This window comes from Athalia rosae, chromosome 6 (assembly GCF_917208135.1).
Source record: "Athalia rosae chromosome 6, iyAthRosa1.1, whole genome shotgun sequence".
Lineage (NCBI taxonomy): Eukaryota > Metazoa > Arthropoda > Insecta > Hymenoptera > Athaliidae > Athalia > Athalia rosae.
This window is the reverse complement of record NC_064031.1, coordinates 11,254,356-11,271,531: the sequence shown is the minus strand read 5'-3', so window position 1 is coordinate 11,271,531 and position 17,176 is coordinate 11,254,356. Positions and strand designations below refer to the sequence as shown.

Genomic DNA, 17,176 nt, shown 5'->3' with positions numbered 1-17,176 from the left:
AATGGGAGTGAGAAAAATGAAGAGATATGAAAAAAGTAACGTGGAAAAGAAAAGGAAATGAAAAAAAAAAAAAACAAACAAAAAGAAAAAAAAGGCGTAACAGCTACCGGCGATGTATATGGCATGCGAGCAAACTTCCTATGAGCTAAAAGATATATCGCTGCCTCTACTACCTTGTGCCTGTCTTCTCTATTCTTTTATAGACCATTCGTTTCGCTAGCTATCCTTCGACCCCCTGTCTACGGGTCGAAGTCATCCGTGTCGTGACATTTTTTTTTTTTCTTCTTCTTCTTCTCCTCCGGCGTCGCTTCTCCTTCGTTCGCTCCAAGCGCTCCTAACGGTTTACACTACACCGCGATACGTCAAAGCCGCAACAAACATACGTAAATATCGATCAGTTTCTCTAGCCCCGTAGAGCCATATGTCAGTCTCCAAAAATACGGTATACGTAGAAGGAAAGTCGATGGAAGAGGGACGCTGAGGAGCGATGTTGCCAGTCTTTGACGATTTCTCATATAACTAACTATATACGCGTTTTATTGTCAAGGGGCTAACCCATTCGTTGTTAATAATTATTTTTCATACGAATAATTTTATCGTTAAAAATACGACGAGGTATACAATATTTAATAACGTTGTACGTACGACTATCACGGTAAGAAATGAACACCGTATAGCTCGAGTGGCCAGGTGACCCATGAAATATGAGCATTGACTAAGATCGAGGAAAATAATAAAACACTTCTCCGGCGATGAAAGGTGTGAATAATGTGGGATAATAACTTAGTAGCCGCTTTCGCTGCTTGTGGGTGAGTAAGTGTATGCACGCTATACCTATAGTAATATCGATTGAAGTGGTTCGATTAGCTTTCAACCTTGGTGGCGGTCTTCTCGTCGTATTGAACCGAAGGAATCATCGGTGGTTTGAAGCCGTACTCGACCCTTGACTGTCTAAAGTTTCCTGGGTTGGATTGCGGCTTGGTTTCCTGTTCTTTCACCCTCCTAAGGGTTGTAGTCGAGGTCGGCGACCTTGTCGCGGAAGTTTGAGATTGGGGCGCCCTAGCCAGTTGAGGTACGTGTTGATTCTGTTGTAGCGAGTGTTGACGGTGGCGGACTATAGACGGTGATCTCTGCGGCGGTACCGGGCCCACGTATTCGTCGGGACTTTTTTGTTCCTTGCCGGCGATTCTCACCGCGTGTCTTCTCAACGAATGATTCGGATAGATTATGTAGGAGTTGAAATTTTTCGCGGAATTCTGGTGCACCGAATGCTTGTACGCTGTCGCTTGACTGTTGGCGACGCTCTGATCGCCCGGACCATTTTCCGCAAAACTTATTCCCGGCTTCTCGTAACCGTACCCCTGAAACTGGTGGCCGTTCTCCTGATGCCTGAATTCCTGGTGCCTCGCTGACACCGGGTGTCCGTAAAACGGTATCCTCGGTTTACCGTGGTGCAGGTAAAGGCTGTGGCCGTGAGGTCTCATGATCTGCTGGTAGGTAACACCGTAGTGAACGCCGTAAGGTACGTTCCTCGGCACCTCGACGGCGTAGGGAACTCGGATGTGAACCGGCTTCTCGACCACCCTCTCGACAATTTTTTCTATCGGATAAGGCTTCGGCACGTGAACGGTTTTTTCGACGATCTTCTCAACCGGGTAAGGCACGGGGACTTTTTTCTCAACGATCGTGGCAACCGGTACGTGAATTTTTATCGGTTTTTCCACGATAGTTTCGATCGCGTAAGGCACCTGTTTTTCAACAACTTTCTCGACCGGGTAAGGTTGCGGGACCTTGATGTGCACGGGATACGGTTGCAATATGGGAATGTGTTTTTCGACCACCCTGTCGACCGGATAGGGAACCTTCTTTTCTATCACCTTTTCGACCTCGACGGGATAAGGTCGCAGTATGTGAACCGGAACCTGCTTCTCCACGATCTTTTCGACCTCGACGGGGAACGGGACTTTCTTCTCGACGATCGTCTCGACCGGGTAAAGCTGCGGGAGGCGAACCGTCTTCTCGATTAATTTTTTCACCTGGTAAGGCCGTTGGACGAGGATCTGATTTTCCACTCCTCTACCGACGGATTGGAGGATCTGGTCGTCCCCCACTTGCGTCGTGGTACCCGACACACCGGGAACGACTAATTCCTGCGAAGCTTCGAGGGTGTACGGCAGACCGTTCACCGACGACACTTGTTGCACTCGGAAATTATTATTGTTCGATTCGTGTGTCCGATGCGATTGAGAATGAATCAGCTGATAATTCGCCTGCTGATCGATTTCGCGGTATCGATCACCTTGGTGGTCTTGACGAAGGGAAGACGACGGTCCGTGGTTCGCTCTGAGTCCGAAAAGGACAACTCCGTTGTTGTTCGGGGTCTGTTGCGGATGTTGGAAATTAGATTGGATCGAGTCGTGGGCGTGATCGAGGCCTTCTTGATTATTGACGACCTGGACTTGTTGCGCCGCCTGAAGATTATCAACAGCTCCCGAAGAAACTTGATCCGTGTGAACGAGCGCTGGTTGATGGCTGGAACTAATTGCCAAGAAGCCCTGAGCCCCGGATTGGTCTATCGCTCGATAAGCTTGTTGCTTGTTCGCGATGTTTTGCAACTGTTCGATGTATTGCTGTTGCTGCAGCTGTTGCTGATGCGCCCGGGAGTGATCGATCTGCAAGGATTCGATGTGAGACGATTCGCTGTTGGACGCCGCTTCAGCGGGGTAATGTATTTCCCGTATCGGCTCGTTGTGATAAACCTCCACCGACTGCTGAATTTCAACGCCTTGATCGTTCCCCGATCCTGAGTTGTCCGAAAAACTGTTCGAATTATCATTATGCTCCTCCTGATACTTGTTCAGTTTCTGCTGCAAGTCATGTTGCTGCTGCTGTAATTGTTCCTGTTCTTCCGATGCCCGTTGATTCTCCGTCGCTTCCTGTAGTTTCCGAGCTTCGTACTCTTGCCGTTGAAGTTGTTCTTCTATTTGAGACTGCTGAACTTGTTGCAGAACGATGTCCTCCTGTTGTTGTTGTTGTTCAATTATCTCGTGTACAAGATTTGCATTAGCTACCTGTAACTGACCAACATTTTGAATTTGGTCCAATACTTGTTGTTGTTGTTGGAGTTGTTCGTTCTGTTGGGATTCTTCGACTTGTTGAAGTTCCACTTCTTGTTGGAGTTGAGTTTCCTCGCCTAGTTGTTGGTACGCATATTTTCGTTCTTCTTGTTGCTGCTGTTCTCTCTGCCGCAGTTGATCTTCGACGCGAAGCTGCTGTTCCACCTGGAGCCCCTGGTAGTCCAATTCCCTCTGCAACTGCTGAGCAACTTGTAGTTGGATTTCTTGTTCAAGCTGTTGCTGCTGCACCTGCTGAATCTGCCTTTCGGCATTTATCCGGTTTTCTTCTCCGAGCTCGTGTTCGCGCTGCTGTACCTGTAACTGCTGAATTTGGTCCTCTAAGTTGATTCTCTGCAAATCACCGAGCACGGAACCAACCGAAGCCGCTTCCGAATTCAGCGACAGAATATCAGCCGCGATCCGATCTTCGGACGATTTGCTCGCTTCGTCGTTTATCAGATTCGCTTCGCCAGCGTTCACCAGAGCCACGCCAACTTGAATAGGGTTCAAAATAACAGCCGACGTCGTCACGTGGCTGTGGCTCTGAGGTTTCGGTGTTACCAGAACCTCGTCACTTTGTATCAGGGGGCCGAAAGTAGACGATATTATCGGCGTCGCAGGTGTGGTGGGTACGGCGGAGTCGTCGATACACTCCAATGTCGAAGCTTGCTTTGATTCTTCGTACGTTCCCGTGGCGGACGTTACTTCGGCAACAACTATGGGTTTCCCGAACGTACCTCCGACGTTACCGGCGTCGCTGATTTTCGATTGATTTATTTCGATCGTTTCTTGGTCAGCAGCAGCCAGTCCGATATTGACGAGATGAGGGTCCGTAATTCCGAATTGAGAATAATCTTGTTCCTGTACTTTCTCGCTGACCAAATCGTTACCGATTATCTCGCCAGTTTCGGTGATCGGATTCGACGTAGTGGAGGCGTAAACGACCGAGTAATTCGGAGTTTCCGTTACCGAGGACGGTCCGATTTTCTTACGATAAAGGTCCTGGATCCTTTGTACTTTTTTGGTCTTTCCAGCCGAAGATAGAAACGCGGTGTTGGATTGCGATCCGGAGTAAACGGTGTATGTAACGTCTCCGTTCTGTTTCGTCAACGAGCCGAACGGTGGGCGTGCGCTCGACGAAGGATATTTGTACTCCCGGAAGTTGGATCCTTCCGATTCGAAAGTAGAGGAGGAACCGGGTTGTACCCTTTGGCCAAAGTTACCGGCGGCGCTTTGAAGGAACAATTGTTCGTCGATGAGCGCCGCGTTTTGGTAATCGTTATTTGCATAAATATCCCTGACTTCGTGGGGAGGCGCGTAGCTGACGAGAGTCTTCGGTGTCGTCGGCGTAACGGCGACGCGAGGCTCTTCCCGCGACGGTGACGACGACTCTAGCGGAGCAGACGGTGTCGTCGAGTGGCTTACCGGGGGAATTAATACAGTCGAGGGCCCTCGCGATTCTTTCGAGGAATTCTCGGCGCTGCTCGATTCCACGGAGGCTTCTCCGAGTTCTTGAAACCGACTGGAATGAGAGCCGGCGTCGCTCCCCACCGTGGGATAGTTCGGGTTCGAGGAATCTGGATTCTTGTCCTCCACGGAGTATGGTTGAATTATTTGCACCGACTTACGCTTTTGTGAATCACTTGGCAGCTTCACCCTGGGACCCTGAAAAATTGAAAACTTCTATGGAATATATTCACAAAAAGATTCACCGCATTGCCCGCAAAATCTGCAGAACGGCGACGTAGCCCGCTGCATTCGTGTATAATTATTGCATTTGTTAACGAAGCGAGTATTTCGGTATGAATCAAGAGAATATACGAGTACGCGGTAATCCGTTTTAGAGCCGGGCAAAACGTACAACGTTCTGAATTTCAATTAGTCTTGCATTATACGTCCTATGCTAGGGAGAGTTTCAAATAGAGTTTGTGGACGTATATTCATTATTCACGTATACTTCTGCGATTGTAATAACTTTGTTATTGCTGTTGTTGTTGTTGTTATTTTTTTTTTTTTCGCTTTTTTGTTTCTATCCTCGCGAGCGGCGTATCACCGTAAAATTATTATAATCGTAACTTTTCTTCCCAATTTCACATAAATTCTCGGAGAAGATTGAGGGCTTCGAGCTTCCGAGGGGAAATTCAGCAGCCACTAGGCGTTACCGCATATCGGGGCGTCGGGATCGAGTACTCGTGTCAATCTCGGGCTCGGTGATAAGCGCAAATTGATCGTTGGCGGAATCGATTTATGCCTCTTATTGGATTCGGGAATGTACGATGTATATTCATTAATATTATACATAGGAGGTGTATGTATACGTATATATGTATATATATATATTATGTACTTACAACGTCACCGCCGTTACGAAGCGCCTTGACAGCGTGTTCCCCGAGGGCGAATCGCGTCGTTGTCGAACTGTGCTTGTCAGTCGAGCCGTACTTCACCACTGGATGGTAACCCCAGTCATCGACGAAGTACTTGACATCGGTAGCTGCCTCCCCCGTATTAATGTAGTAGCTACCGCTCGCGAATTCTCCGTCTCTAGTTTCCTCTTTGCCTTGTCCTTTGCCCGTACCATCTCCGATTTCGTACTTGTACTCGTAAGCTGGAGGGTCCTGAAACAAGTTCGAATTAACTAGCTATATCATTAACGGTGCGGGTTGACCGAAAAAGCACCCATTTCCCAGAGACTCTCGGTCGCGGCGAATCGCTGGAGCACCTCGGCAGTCGACATTTTACTTTTCATAGTACGGCTTCGGCCGGGGCTGGCCGTTCTTTAAAAATTGCGCGACGCGTCTTCCCAAAGGGCGAGGAACGTTCGTGAGCGGACTGTGGGGTTCGCTCGATCACTCGTCCGAAGGGACAAGTGCCAAGTCACGTCTCGATATCTCGCCGTACGTGTAAACGCATAAATACATTTTCGGTAAACAGTTTTACGTCAAATTTGGAGGGAATTATTTGATCAAAGGGATCGTAAGGACGAAAGATGGTACGGCTGTGTGTATATATATGTATATTCCCAGGAGGAATTCATCCGATCAAGCGATTCTCCGATTTCAGAATTCGGCAACGGCCGACGTTTTATTTAGCGCCAGATACTTCGGTTCGATTATCTACCGAACTCGCGAAACTCCGATGAAAATTGAACTTGGTAGTTATTGGTATAATTCGTATTACGGGAATCAGAGGACAAAAATCGCCGTTCGACGGAATTGCATTTATTCACAACGTTTCCTCGAGATAAGGGAATCAGAAAATACATCAGCTGCTCGTTGAACTGGTGATTAAAGAACAAGATTCCGTCTCTCGAGCTTCCCGGAGTTTTCTTAATGGGTCGAGAAACAACGTGGCGCATTCGTCGAGGAGAGTACGAAGAACTTCTCAAACTATTATGATCCTCGAAGAACCTTATGTTTGCTTCTAATGGCGACTCCAGAGTATTCGTAACTAGGAAATCCGAGTCTTTTTTTTTTTTTCATCCATTTTCAGATCACAGCTGTAGCTAGTCGCATTCTCGTACGTGGATGAAAAACAAAATTTTCCAAACCCACGCTTACGTTCTATCGTCTTTTTTCTCATAATCAGATCGAATCGAGTCGAGTAGCTCAGCAGGCGTATCTACTAAGATCCAAACACCTCCCAGTTTGACAAGTGGACTACTTGTGCTTGAGTTTTCCATGTTTTTTTTTTTTTTTTTTTCTCTCGTACCACGAGGTATACGTATATGTAAATGCCTGGTACTCCTATGGAACTGCGCCATGATACGAACTTCTTGTTTACTGCAACGATTCCTATCGAAATGGGCCATGAAGTGAAATGAAAATGGATAAACTAGAGTTGTAGCGCACTATCCACGGGGCAAAAAGTGCTCGTAGGAATATGTAGATGAAATCATGTACAACAAAAAATGACATTTAATTGCCCGCTTTTAAAATAGAGCGTACGTATTTTACACCGACATACTTCTGCCGTTCGGTTCTATAACGTTGCGTAAATTACGTCACGTTTCAGTTACGCTCCGATCGGTATTCTCCGCAGATTTTCTCTTCCTTCGACTCACGCCCTCCCAAGTTTTTCGTAACGACGAATGGGAAAATCGCCGATGAATCTTTCCTCTCACCTCTCCTTACTTCAACGCAAGTTTTCGCCCGCGTTTCGGTACGGTTTCACCGCCGGTGTCGCGGCAATTATTTTTTTTTTTCTTTCTTTCGTTTCGTCGAGTCTATTCGTATAATTACTCACGTCATTGAATTTTCGGCTCTTTCGGCAGACGAAGTGTTTTCTTTTTGTAATCATTAACGCGACCAGCCGAAAGTATAACGCGGTGTTTTACTGAACTGAAAAAGTGGTTTTTCGTATTTATTCTTCGGAGCTGGCCTCGCGGGTCAATCAATAGAGTCGGGGTCAATCAGCGTTAATCACACGTTAATTCAACGCGTAGGTAAGCCGGTGAATCGGAACCGGTGAATCCCCGGACAGCTTGAGGCTGAGAAATCTGTAACCTAGATCTACTTGCTAGTTGTGACCGTTGGTCTGGCCACCCGACTGCGCCGCAGAGTACGAAGATTTTTAAACGTCATCCTTAAACCGGGGATAATCGAGAAGAAAGACCAGATCCCGATAGCGGTGGTGGAGAAACCAAGGATGAATATAACAAGGCTGCAGCGAGCAAAGGGAGCGATGATATCGTAAAATATCGTAGAGCGTACGGCCTCACCCCGCGAAACCAGATTTCACTCAATCACTGCACGGAGCGGGCGCGGCTCCGATTCCCCGGATCTCAAATCGCCCCGGGGCAAGAAGAACCTGTCCCGGAGTCTTCGGTTCCCGTACCGGAGAAAGTCTTGCCTTCGTATTATTGCAGCCGCGCTCACTACGAAAGGTTAGGTAAATCGAATGTCAAGGCCAGTGAGCGCGACGGACAACGATCGAGCGTTTGCCTCCCGACGACGACGACGACGACGACGACGACGACGATAATGACGACGATGATTTATTAAAATCTCTCGAATCACGAGGCCGCATAGAATCCGGGGAATCGTTGTCCTTAATTTTTCGAATTCTCGTCGTTTTATCCCGTCTCGCGAAAACTTCGGTGTGTACGGCAACAACCGAGGATATCTATTTAACTGACCGGACGGTATCTCGGCAGCCAAGGAAGTAGAGTATACGGTGTATTCCGGTCTCTATTTTCCTCGGATCTCGAACCGGGCGATATCGTATCAATTTCCGGAATCCCGACCACTTGGTAGGAAACATCGAGTAACGATATAAAGCACTTCGTAATTGCCAGTTCCGCGCCGCATGCTTTTGCTTATCCGTGCTTTATTTCATTTTCTGTTTTCTTCTCTCACCGTTCCAACGGTACGGCAATTCGGCCGGCCGTGGGGTGAGGCGAAATTTAGCGGCTCGAGCGTTTTCGTGGTTCGTATTCTTCTTCCATTTTAATTCACGCCAATTTCACGTGGTCGGATACAGAAACTTTCGCGCAAAACGGACTGCGATTAATTCGTTCCGTAAGGCGCATGAAAAAATAAACAAAATTATAAAAATAAGAAAAATAGAAAAAAATTTCAACCGGTCCCCCGAAAAATTAGAATCAGGTGTGACGACACGACGGCTTGATAGGTGCGGCCGGTACGAGCGATGAAAGTGTATTCGAGAAAGTTAACGAGCACGTATGTTGATAGCTTGATTTCGATGCACAATTAACGATGAAATAATTCCTGTAAACAATTCACTTCGGCCAGTTTAACGTGCGACGACGTCTCACCTTGTCGTTGTCCGGTATTTTCACGTATCCCGGAGGTGGTGTGGCCAAAGCACTCGCGGCAAAGGCGATCGCAAAAATCTGAAACAGAGAAGGAGATCTAATGAGAATCCATTTTCCCGCCGCTCTACGTTGAATAAATTTTCCGCATCCCTTCCATTTTCTTTCTCCTCCACCTCACGGCGTGCATATCTCGCAGTCTTAATTGCGGTCGAAGATTTCAACGTTTTATCGCACCACTTGATAAATTTTAATCCAGTTTCATATAGCGAAAAAGATGTAGGGGAGTCGGGTTGGCGGAACGTTTCGCGTATATAAACAACTTGTATCTTTATCCGGCCATTACCACGGGCTAAGCCAAGAGAGTAACTTGAACTTACTTTCCGCACACGCACCCCACACGCCGCCAGTTTCTTATCTCCTTCCCTCCCTCCCTCCCTCTCTCTCTCTCTCTCTGTCTCTTTCTCCCTATTTCTCTCTCTCTCTCTCTCTCTCTCATCCACCGCCAGCCACCTGCATTACACCCAGACAATTTTACCCTCCCGCTGTTAGAAGCTGAAACACACCTACCCCTAACTCACGAGGAAGTTTGAACGTAACTCTTTATAATACCGAGGGAATACCTGCCGCCGCGAAAGGCGCCCCTCCCGCACGTTGAAACAAGCGGAAAGAAGAAACACCAGAGATACGTACGTACAATCATAGAGCATCCCCCTCGTCCCTGTTCTGGGTTTGACGTGAAACGGAAGAAAAATAAGTAGAAATTTAATATCATCTGAAGATCATAGAAATTGAGATGGTACTATCTTACACGAATTGCGCACAACGAATAATAACAACGGAGAATCGTGTTTTCGGTTTTGTGCCCCCTTGTCAGTGGAAAATCCATACAGGTGCGACAAAGCGATCGTACGAGGTTAACCGATTCGTGCGCAAAGTTTGATCCATTTCTATTTCGTTCGTTTCTTTGTTTGTTCCTTTCTCCGTTCCGGCACACATAAATCCTCGTTTTATTTGGTAAGCTCGTAATTTCGCTGAAATTCTCTGACAGGGTGAGCATATATTATATGTGTTGGATATTTTATATTCACATTTAGGTACACGCGATCGATCCGGTTATATGTACTTTTCTTCAGTTATACAGTAAGCGAACTGTGCTATACGGAGTTCAATGGCGTCACGCAACCTGTCACCTGTCGAGTTCAACTACCGCGACATATAACGCAAAGACGAATTCGTTAGCTTTTTATCTCAGTCCACCGTAAGTTGTGTGTACACGAAAACACGGTTCACACACCCCTAACCCATTTCGTGTCGTTGTTTTTTTTTTTTTTTTTTTTTTCTACCTTCCTTCCTCACTCATTTTCGTAGGAGAAACGTGAGACCGATAGAAGGTGCAGGTCAAAGGGAAACCGTTCAAAATTATAATTCGAAAAGTAACCGGAAGACGTGAAAGAAAATTATTATTTATTTCAGTATCATGACTTTACGTGAGCGTGAAACGGGCTTTTTGTAAAATACCCCCCGAGTACAGTTTAGACGGTATAATCTGAGAGCGAACAATTAGGTTCTCTTCAGAATGGGCCTCCATCTTTGAAAGATAATTAATTCCATGCTAATCTTTAAGCTCATCCCGCGATGACCGTGTATACCGGAGCACTTTGAAGTTGGTGTGGTCTGATTGAAGTCTCGAAACCACAGGACTCCTGGCTCTCGACCACCCTCGAACCCCCCTCTCCACCCACTTAGCCCCCCGTTCCACCTCCTATCCACCCCCTCTTGCCTTTGGCGATCACTTCGAGATACCGGCGACTTCCACCACCTCCACCACTTCTCCAAGATCCCCGTTCTTGATCTCCGAGAACCCTTTCCGTGGCTACTCTTTCCTCGGAATGTTGTGTACCACCTATATTGTATATATTTTACGTACACGAATCGATGTGCTCGAGTATATGCAACAACGCAGATATTACGCGAAAACTGATTGCGAGAGACTCGATCGAAATTATAGACGCGGACGCCGCACGCGGAAACCTCGCGAAGAGACGGCGAGATGTGCGAAGGAGGAACGCCGCGCCGCGTCGGTTCCGTTAAAACGGAAATTGGGATTCACAGGCTATTTTGGGTTCACCGCGATTTGCATAGCGCCTCATCCGTTTCCTCCCTTCCCTCCCCCCCGCCGGTATGGTCCTCCTTCTCTCTCCCTCCTCATCTCGCAGATCCTGTAGCTCCCAGTCCTTCCTCACCGCATCGCGAACAATAATCCTATTGTGGCTTCGCTCTGTCTACTTGAATACGAGGTACGGATAAATATTAGCCTGTGGCACGGAATACCTGAAATATTTTTTTTTCTACGCCATCCCTACGCGTAAATTGGTAAGCGTAGAAGACACGGGGGTGGAATTTTATCAGTAATGCCTGTAACGTACCGTGTCTAATAACGATAAATCTACGGTGGATTAAATATTTTTCGGTTGCTTCATTTTCTTTTCCTTTTTTCTCCTTCTTTCTTTCTACTTCACGTCCGAAATTCGCGGCCTTTGAATTACGCTTGTTTTTTTTTCGTTTTTCGCGCACCGCCGCGTATCTTGCCGCGCGAATATAATTACAGTATGAGCAAATATGTGGCGATGGTGAAAACGATAAGTATAATGGAGTAGACGACGACGACACATGCACGGAGAATAATAACTGTGAAGATTGAATTGATACTGTGTAAATATGTGAATCAGCTATTTTTCAAGAGCTCGTATTACGGAGGGGGTGTAATTGCGTGCCTTGCAGAACGTGTAGCGCTACCTACGCATAGATGAAGCGAGAAGGGAAAAAAGAAAAAAAACAAAAAAAAAAAGAAAAAAATCGAACGAACGTGCATCGGACGTTTAAAATTCCGTTACAGTTATCGCACGTCAGGTGCATGTTGCACATATATATATACACGTAGGGAAATATCATACTTTTAATTATATCCGCGCCATAATTTACGCAACAACGGTGCGGGTCGTAGGTGTAACGAGGGTGGGCTCGTCGTTTCCAAGGATGACGGATGGCTTGCGGTGATCACTGTTTGTTACGTGACATGTTTATTAAGCTCCTGATATTCGTGCTTATCCATTCAGAGATTCTAGGGCATCGATCTGTTTCCAATTTTCCAACGGTGTGTTCGTTCCGGACGCACGCGTACCTTGAATCTTTCCTGTTCCTCCATTCGTTTCTCCCCTTCCTCGAGGACTCTTTCGACGTCCCCGTACGCAACCGGGAATAAGAATAAGGACGTACGCGCCGACAATGCGGCTACACACCCGTTGCGGCACGCTTTTAAATCTACGAATGTCTTCTCTTTGTCGTTTCCGCTTGGGCGTGCCGATGACGACGTCCTTAGAGCTTTTCCAAAAAAAATATGAGGACGGCGGTAACATTCGACAGAATTTTAATTTTTTTTTTTAAATCGATGAAAATTTGTAAAGTCGAACGTCAGTAACGACACGCGTGTGTCAAGACGGGGAAAAGAGGGGCGTGGTTATATGCACTTCCGGTGTACGCGGTATGCAGAGGTGATTTACGACGGTCCCTAATTAGGATACATGGACCCTGAAAAAGAAAAGTGGTCACATGGGCGTGGAGAGAAAGTGACTCGAAAAGATACCACCGCTGACGGTGTACGACGGCGTTTATATCGACCCGTTGATTTGGGTCCGACGCGATACCCACCAATTAAATTAGACATCCCGCAACGATATGATCGAAGTATACACATCTGATCGGTGATCAACGTTATTTATCACTAGTTTCTACTCCTTCTCAAATTATGAAGTAACCCGCGGTCATAATTTTCGCGTGTCCGAACGCCATCAATCGATCTCGATCGGTCAGAGTCGCGCGACCTTCTGATCCGGAGGGTGCAGCGTTACGATACATTCACCCCCGATCTAATTCCGGACGGATGACGTTGTTTTTTTTTTTGTTTTTGCCTTTCATTTTTTTTGCCAATTTTTAGCGCTGCCTAAGCGTGAAAAAAATTCGATACCTTCCGTGACGTACGTATGCCGCGTATGTACTTTTGCGTGCGATTAAATCGATCGACTTTCCGGGGGAATTACACACGAGACAATGTTGGATTATTAATTTCGTACGGGGGAATCCTCTTTTTTTTTCCCCCCGTTCTAATTCCCGCAGTCCCCGAGAATGATTATCCCCCGTTAAAAATAGAGGAGGTGGAAAGGGAAGATCGATGGATCGATCGCTGTCCGATGTAGTTATGCTTTTGTGCTAAGGTGCCTAGGTATACGGTATACGGTGTGTCCTCGGGCATTCGATTGCTCGTTCACGTTCTTACTTTCGGTCTTTGATTGCCGAGAATAAAAGGATATAAGAATTTTCCCATCGCTCATATTGGGCTCGGAAATTATTGATCGTAGTTATCCCTCCACCTTCGGTGAGGCTCCGATTTCCTCACCCCGTTCGGGCATGGCGAAAAACAACGCGCGAAAACGATTCCAGTCGAAGAGAAAATGTGAGAATTTTTTTTTTCTTTTTTTTTTTCTAGAGAAAATCGAGCTTCTCGTCTCGCGCGAATTCGAATAACGTGGAAATTACAGTCGTGATGTACGTATCGTTTCGAGACACGTGGACATCCCCATTGGACGATTCAGTCAATTATCGGTCGAGAGTGGTGAGAACTTTGCCCATGCCGGTGGTTAGGTTATTTACATCCTCATTCCCATTTCTCAAGCTCAAATCAATTCTCGCATTGATTTCGGTGCAATTGGTTGCTCGGTGTGTTTCGGTGGTGGATGTATGATTATTTGATCAAAATATGGAGCGGCGGTTCAATGGTCGCCCAATTTCACGGATAATTCATCTTGCGACGTTTCGATATGCCTGCGATTCTCTCCCGCCATTGAAAACATCCGTATCCACCACATGTCAGTCCATAACGTATTCATATAGTGAGAATGTTTTTTTTTTCTAATTTTCACCGATTCAAGAACGAGGTCGCATATATCTATACCGAAAGTGTTAGAAACTCTCCCTGAATTATGAATATGAAAAGAAATATTTTAACGCGCTCGTTCGATTTCTCCGTTGCTCGTTTTATCGTTGTTCCGTTCATCTATCTTGACTTCAATCTGAACACGACGGTCACTTCGAAATCATCGGGCGAATTCTCATAGTTTCGGGTTCGGTGGTTAACGAGAGATCGATCGTTTACACACGCGTGTCTCCTCACCCCCCCTCCAGATCGCTACCCCCAATGAGTGAAGGACGTCGGTGTGAAAGTGACACGTGGGTGGCGCGCGACTATTGCTACGCAGGGGACTTCTATGTATATTGACATTCGGATGTAAATGCCTACAATCATCGACCACCGTCGGCATCCCCCGGCCCCTTGTTACGTGTGTCGCCCCCGTTCCCGTAAGCGAAAATTCATTCAATATTTATTAACATCGGAGAGAATCGAGTTACCTCGTTTCGTTTGTTTGTTTTTCTTTTTTTTAACGACTTTTTTTTTTTGTACGCCCGAATTCACGTGTACGTGCTGAATAATTGATCGGGGAATCACGCGCGTGATTCGAGTTTCATCATTTTTCATCTCCGTTAGTTTTTTTGAAAAAGCGTGAATTTGACGTATTCGTGGGCGCGTTGCGGGTCCCCGATATATACGCGTGTGACCGAAGTTTAAACGATTCTTAAATGGGTTTCTCTCCGCCCCCCCGAAACCCCGAGGCGCGTCTAGGCGCGACGGTGATCAGAGATCCGTTGGTCCGCCGTGACTCCTAATTACCATAATTCGAAGACCACCTATGCCATTGACCCCCGTCTTGTGTGACCCGAAAAATGTAGGTCATCGAGAGCAGTCTTCGCGCAGACCACTTAACACCGAAAATTAATCGAATTAGCCCACCAGTTCTTTCGGAGGCGACGTGATTCTAGAATCTCCTTTTCCAAAGCGTTTCGACGGCCGCATCCGCCATTCATATTGATTTCTTTTCCTCATTTCTAGTCGCACAATTGCGGCTGCAGGTGAAGATCTGCCAGTTTCAGAAATAGAGCGTTAGGTTTATAGAAAATATAACCGCACTCGCATACGTGGGTAAACATATACGATCAAGTTTTTACAAGAGATCAGCCAGCCGTCGTCGTCGTACGGGTATAAGTTTCACGGAGTGAAAATTGAAACCGTACCTTCAAATGGTTCGATCGTGTTTTCTCACGTGATACCGCGCGCAAAACTTCAGGGTCGACTTTGGCGTACGATAAATCAAACTTCGTACGATACCTCGAGCGTAATGCACACTCCCGTTATCTTCCCGAATTTTATTCCACTTTTATATTACATTACGATAAATTCTCATATTGCAAAGTGAAAGAGTAAGTGAATTAGTGTCGAAAATTTCCATTTTAACGACGGTCGTGGATAAAAACGAAAATAAAGGGCAAAACGTGCGGTTAAATTTTTGCGTTATAAATCGGAAGGAGAGAAAGAATTAGGCAAAAAAGGAAGGAGAAAAGGGACTTATTGTACCGGGTAATATATTCCCAGGCGAAACAGATGCTCGATCCTCTTGCGCGCCGGTAGTTTCGGTTGCGCGATAGCGGAAAACGGGAAGAGCTTCGGGAATATCGTTGAAATATCTCACGGCGTTATAGGGGCGACTCGTACATAGATGTTGTAACAGAGGCAAAGATGACGGGGTCGGTATTAGGGAAAGAAGGAACCGAAGGAACGTACTACGAGGATAAGAGGAGAAAAAAAAAAAAAAAAAACGAAGGGAACAGTAGGAGCAAATGCAAAGCAGTGCATAAAACTAAACGATTTGACTTACCGAATAAAATAACATATCTCTGAGCGTTAACACATGAATGGTTTTTTCCCCCCGCGAAAAAAGAATGACGCCGGGCTCGTGACTAAGATCCTAAGATTTTCTTCCACTTGTTCCACTTTTTATCCCTTGCTTGGGCTCCCTTGTTTTTTCTATCCCTTTTCTTATTCTTCTTTTGCTTCTTTTTCTTCTTTGTTTTGCCCGATCTTCGAAGCTTTCACTTCTTCTGCCTCGGGATGTGTTTGTTCTTCTTTTATCTATTTTCTACCTCTTCCTCTTTCTTTTTCTTTTTCTTTTTCTTCTTCTTTTTCTTTTTACTACGAGCTGCCGACCTCTGTCCTACGCACTCCGGGTTTAACCGGTACACTGCTACGCCCTGAGACGATCCACTTGACTTAACCGAAGCTCCAGTTATCCCCACACACGTTGTGAAAGAGCAAAGGCAACCCCTCCAGCTTCGTATCCAGCTCCAGCTCCAGCTCCAGCTCCAGCATCCAAGGCAACTCTCGTATCTCTGATCTTCTCTTTTACTCCATACCACCGGAAATACACATTCCCCGGTTCGATCTTGGCCTCGCTCGCTGCGAGGTATATGGAAGTAAGCTACACACCGAGTATAAACCACGCTCCACGGCGTCGCACCGTACCGTACACACCGGTGAAGGAGAACGACGTATACAAGACCGGCGAGGACTTATACGGATAAAAAGAGACGAGTGCACGGTGAGAGCCTTTCTTTTGATCACCCCCACCGTCGTCGGACGGGTTGAGGTCAACTCGATAACCAATCACGAGCTACCAATTATCAAATTTTTGCCGATCGCCACGAAAACTCCGTTCACCGGTCCGACCACTCGAACCGATGTCGAAAACCTCCACGCCTCCGTGTCTAACGAAACGGAATTCCATCAAGACGGCCACCGAAGAAGAGGAAAGTGTATTACGGTGGACCCGACCGCGGAACATCGCGATGATCGTGTACGCACACGGGATCTCCGAGGCTGAAGTATAATTTAACCGCGAGAATTTTACTCCTAGGACGGTGGGACATTGGATTTCGAAACCGTCGAAATCAAGGTCGCGAATATCTTCGAGAGCGGCAACGCGAGCGGAAGACGAGCGACGAGAGAGAGAACGAATTTCCGCAGATTGCACTCTCGCTGTTAACCCAGAATCTCGGGTGGTTAACGAGACCGTTACTCGAATTATTGGTAAAAGTTTGCCCAAACTTCGCGTTACCTTCGCGCCGTATGTGGTTATCCTTGGACTTACTTTCGCGATGTTCTCCTCGCGATTGTGGGGTAGGTCGGCGTCCTTTATTTCGCCGCAATTCCGAAGCGAAGTATGAATGAAAGGTTGATTTTCTTCTTTCCGATGCTTCGTCGCTCTTCGACGTATCGAGGGGACGTGTAGTAGATGCGGTATAAGTGGGCGCACTTACCCCGTGTAATTATGAAGCCCCC

The 17,176-nt window shown here is 46.6% G+C and overlaps 1 protein-coding gene across 1 annotated transcript; it reads right to left on the bottom strand.

The window, feature by feature from the left end:
- Window positions 1-516: 516 nt before the first annotated feature.
- On the bottom strand, window positions 517-16,386 carry LOC125501363. Its single transcript, XM_048656861.1, has 4 exons — window positions 15,717-16,386; window positions 8,893-8,970; window positions 5,468-5,734; window positions 517-4,781 (listed from the first exon to the last, which is right to left on the bottom strand). The coding sequence occupies exons 1-4, from the start codon at window positions 15,729-15,731 to the stop codon at window positions 864-866; spliced, it is 4,278 nt and encodes a 1,425-aa protein (XP_048512818.1). The 5' UTR covers window positions 15,732-16,386; the 3' UTR covers window positions 517-863.
- Between the last annotated feature and the right edge of the window lie 790 nt (window positions 16,387-17,176).

Coding starts and splice junctions, on each gene's coding strand:
- LOC125501363 (XM_048656861.1), bottom strand. Junction 5,735..8,892: donor AAATACCGGACAACGACAAG/GTGAGACGTCGT, acceptor AACTTGTTTCAG/GACCCTCCAGCTTACGAGTA. Junction 4,782..5,467: donor TTCGTAACGGCGGTGACGTT/GTAAGTACATAA, acceptor TCAATTTTTCAG/GGTCCCAGGGTGAAGCTGCC.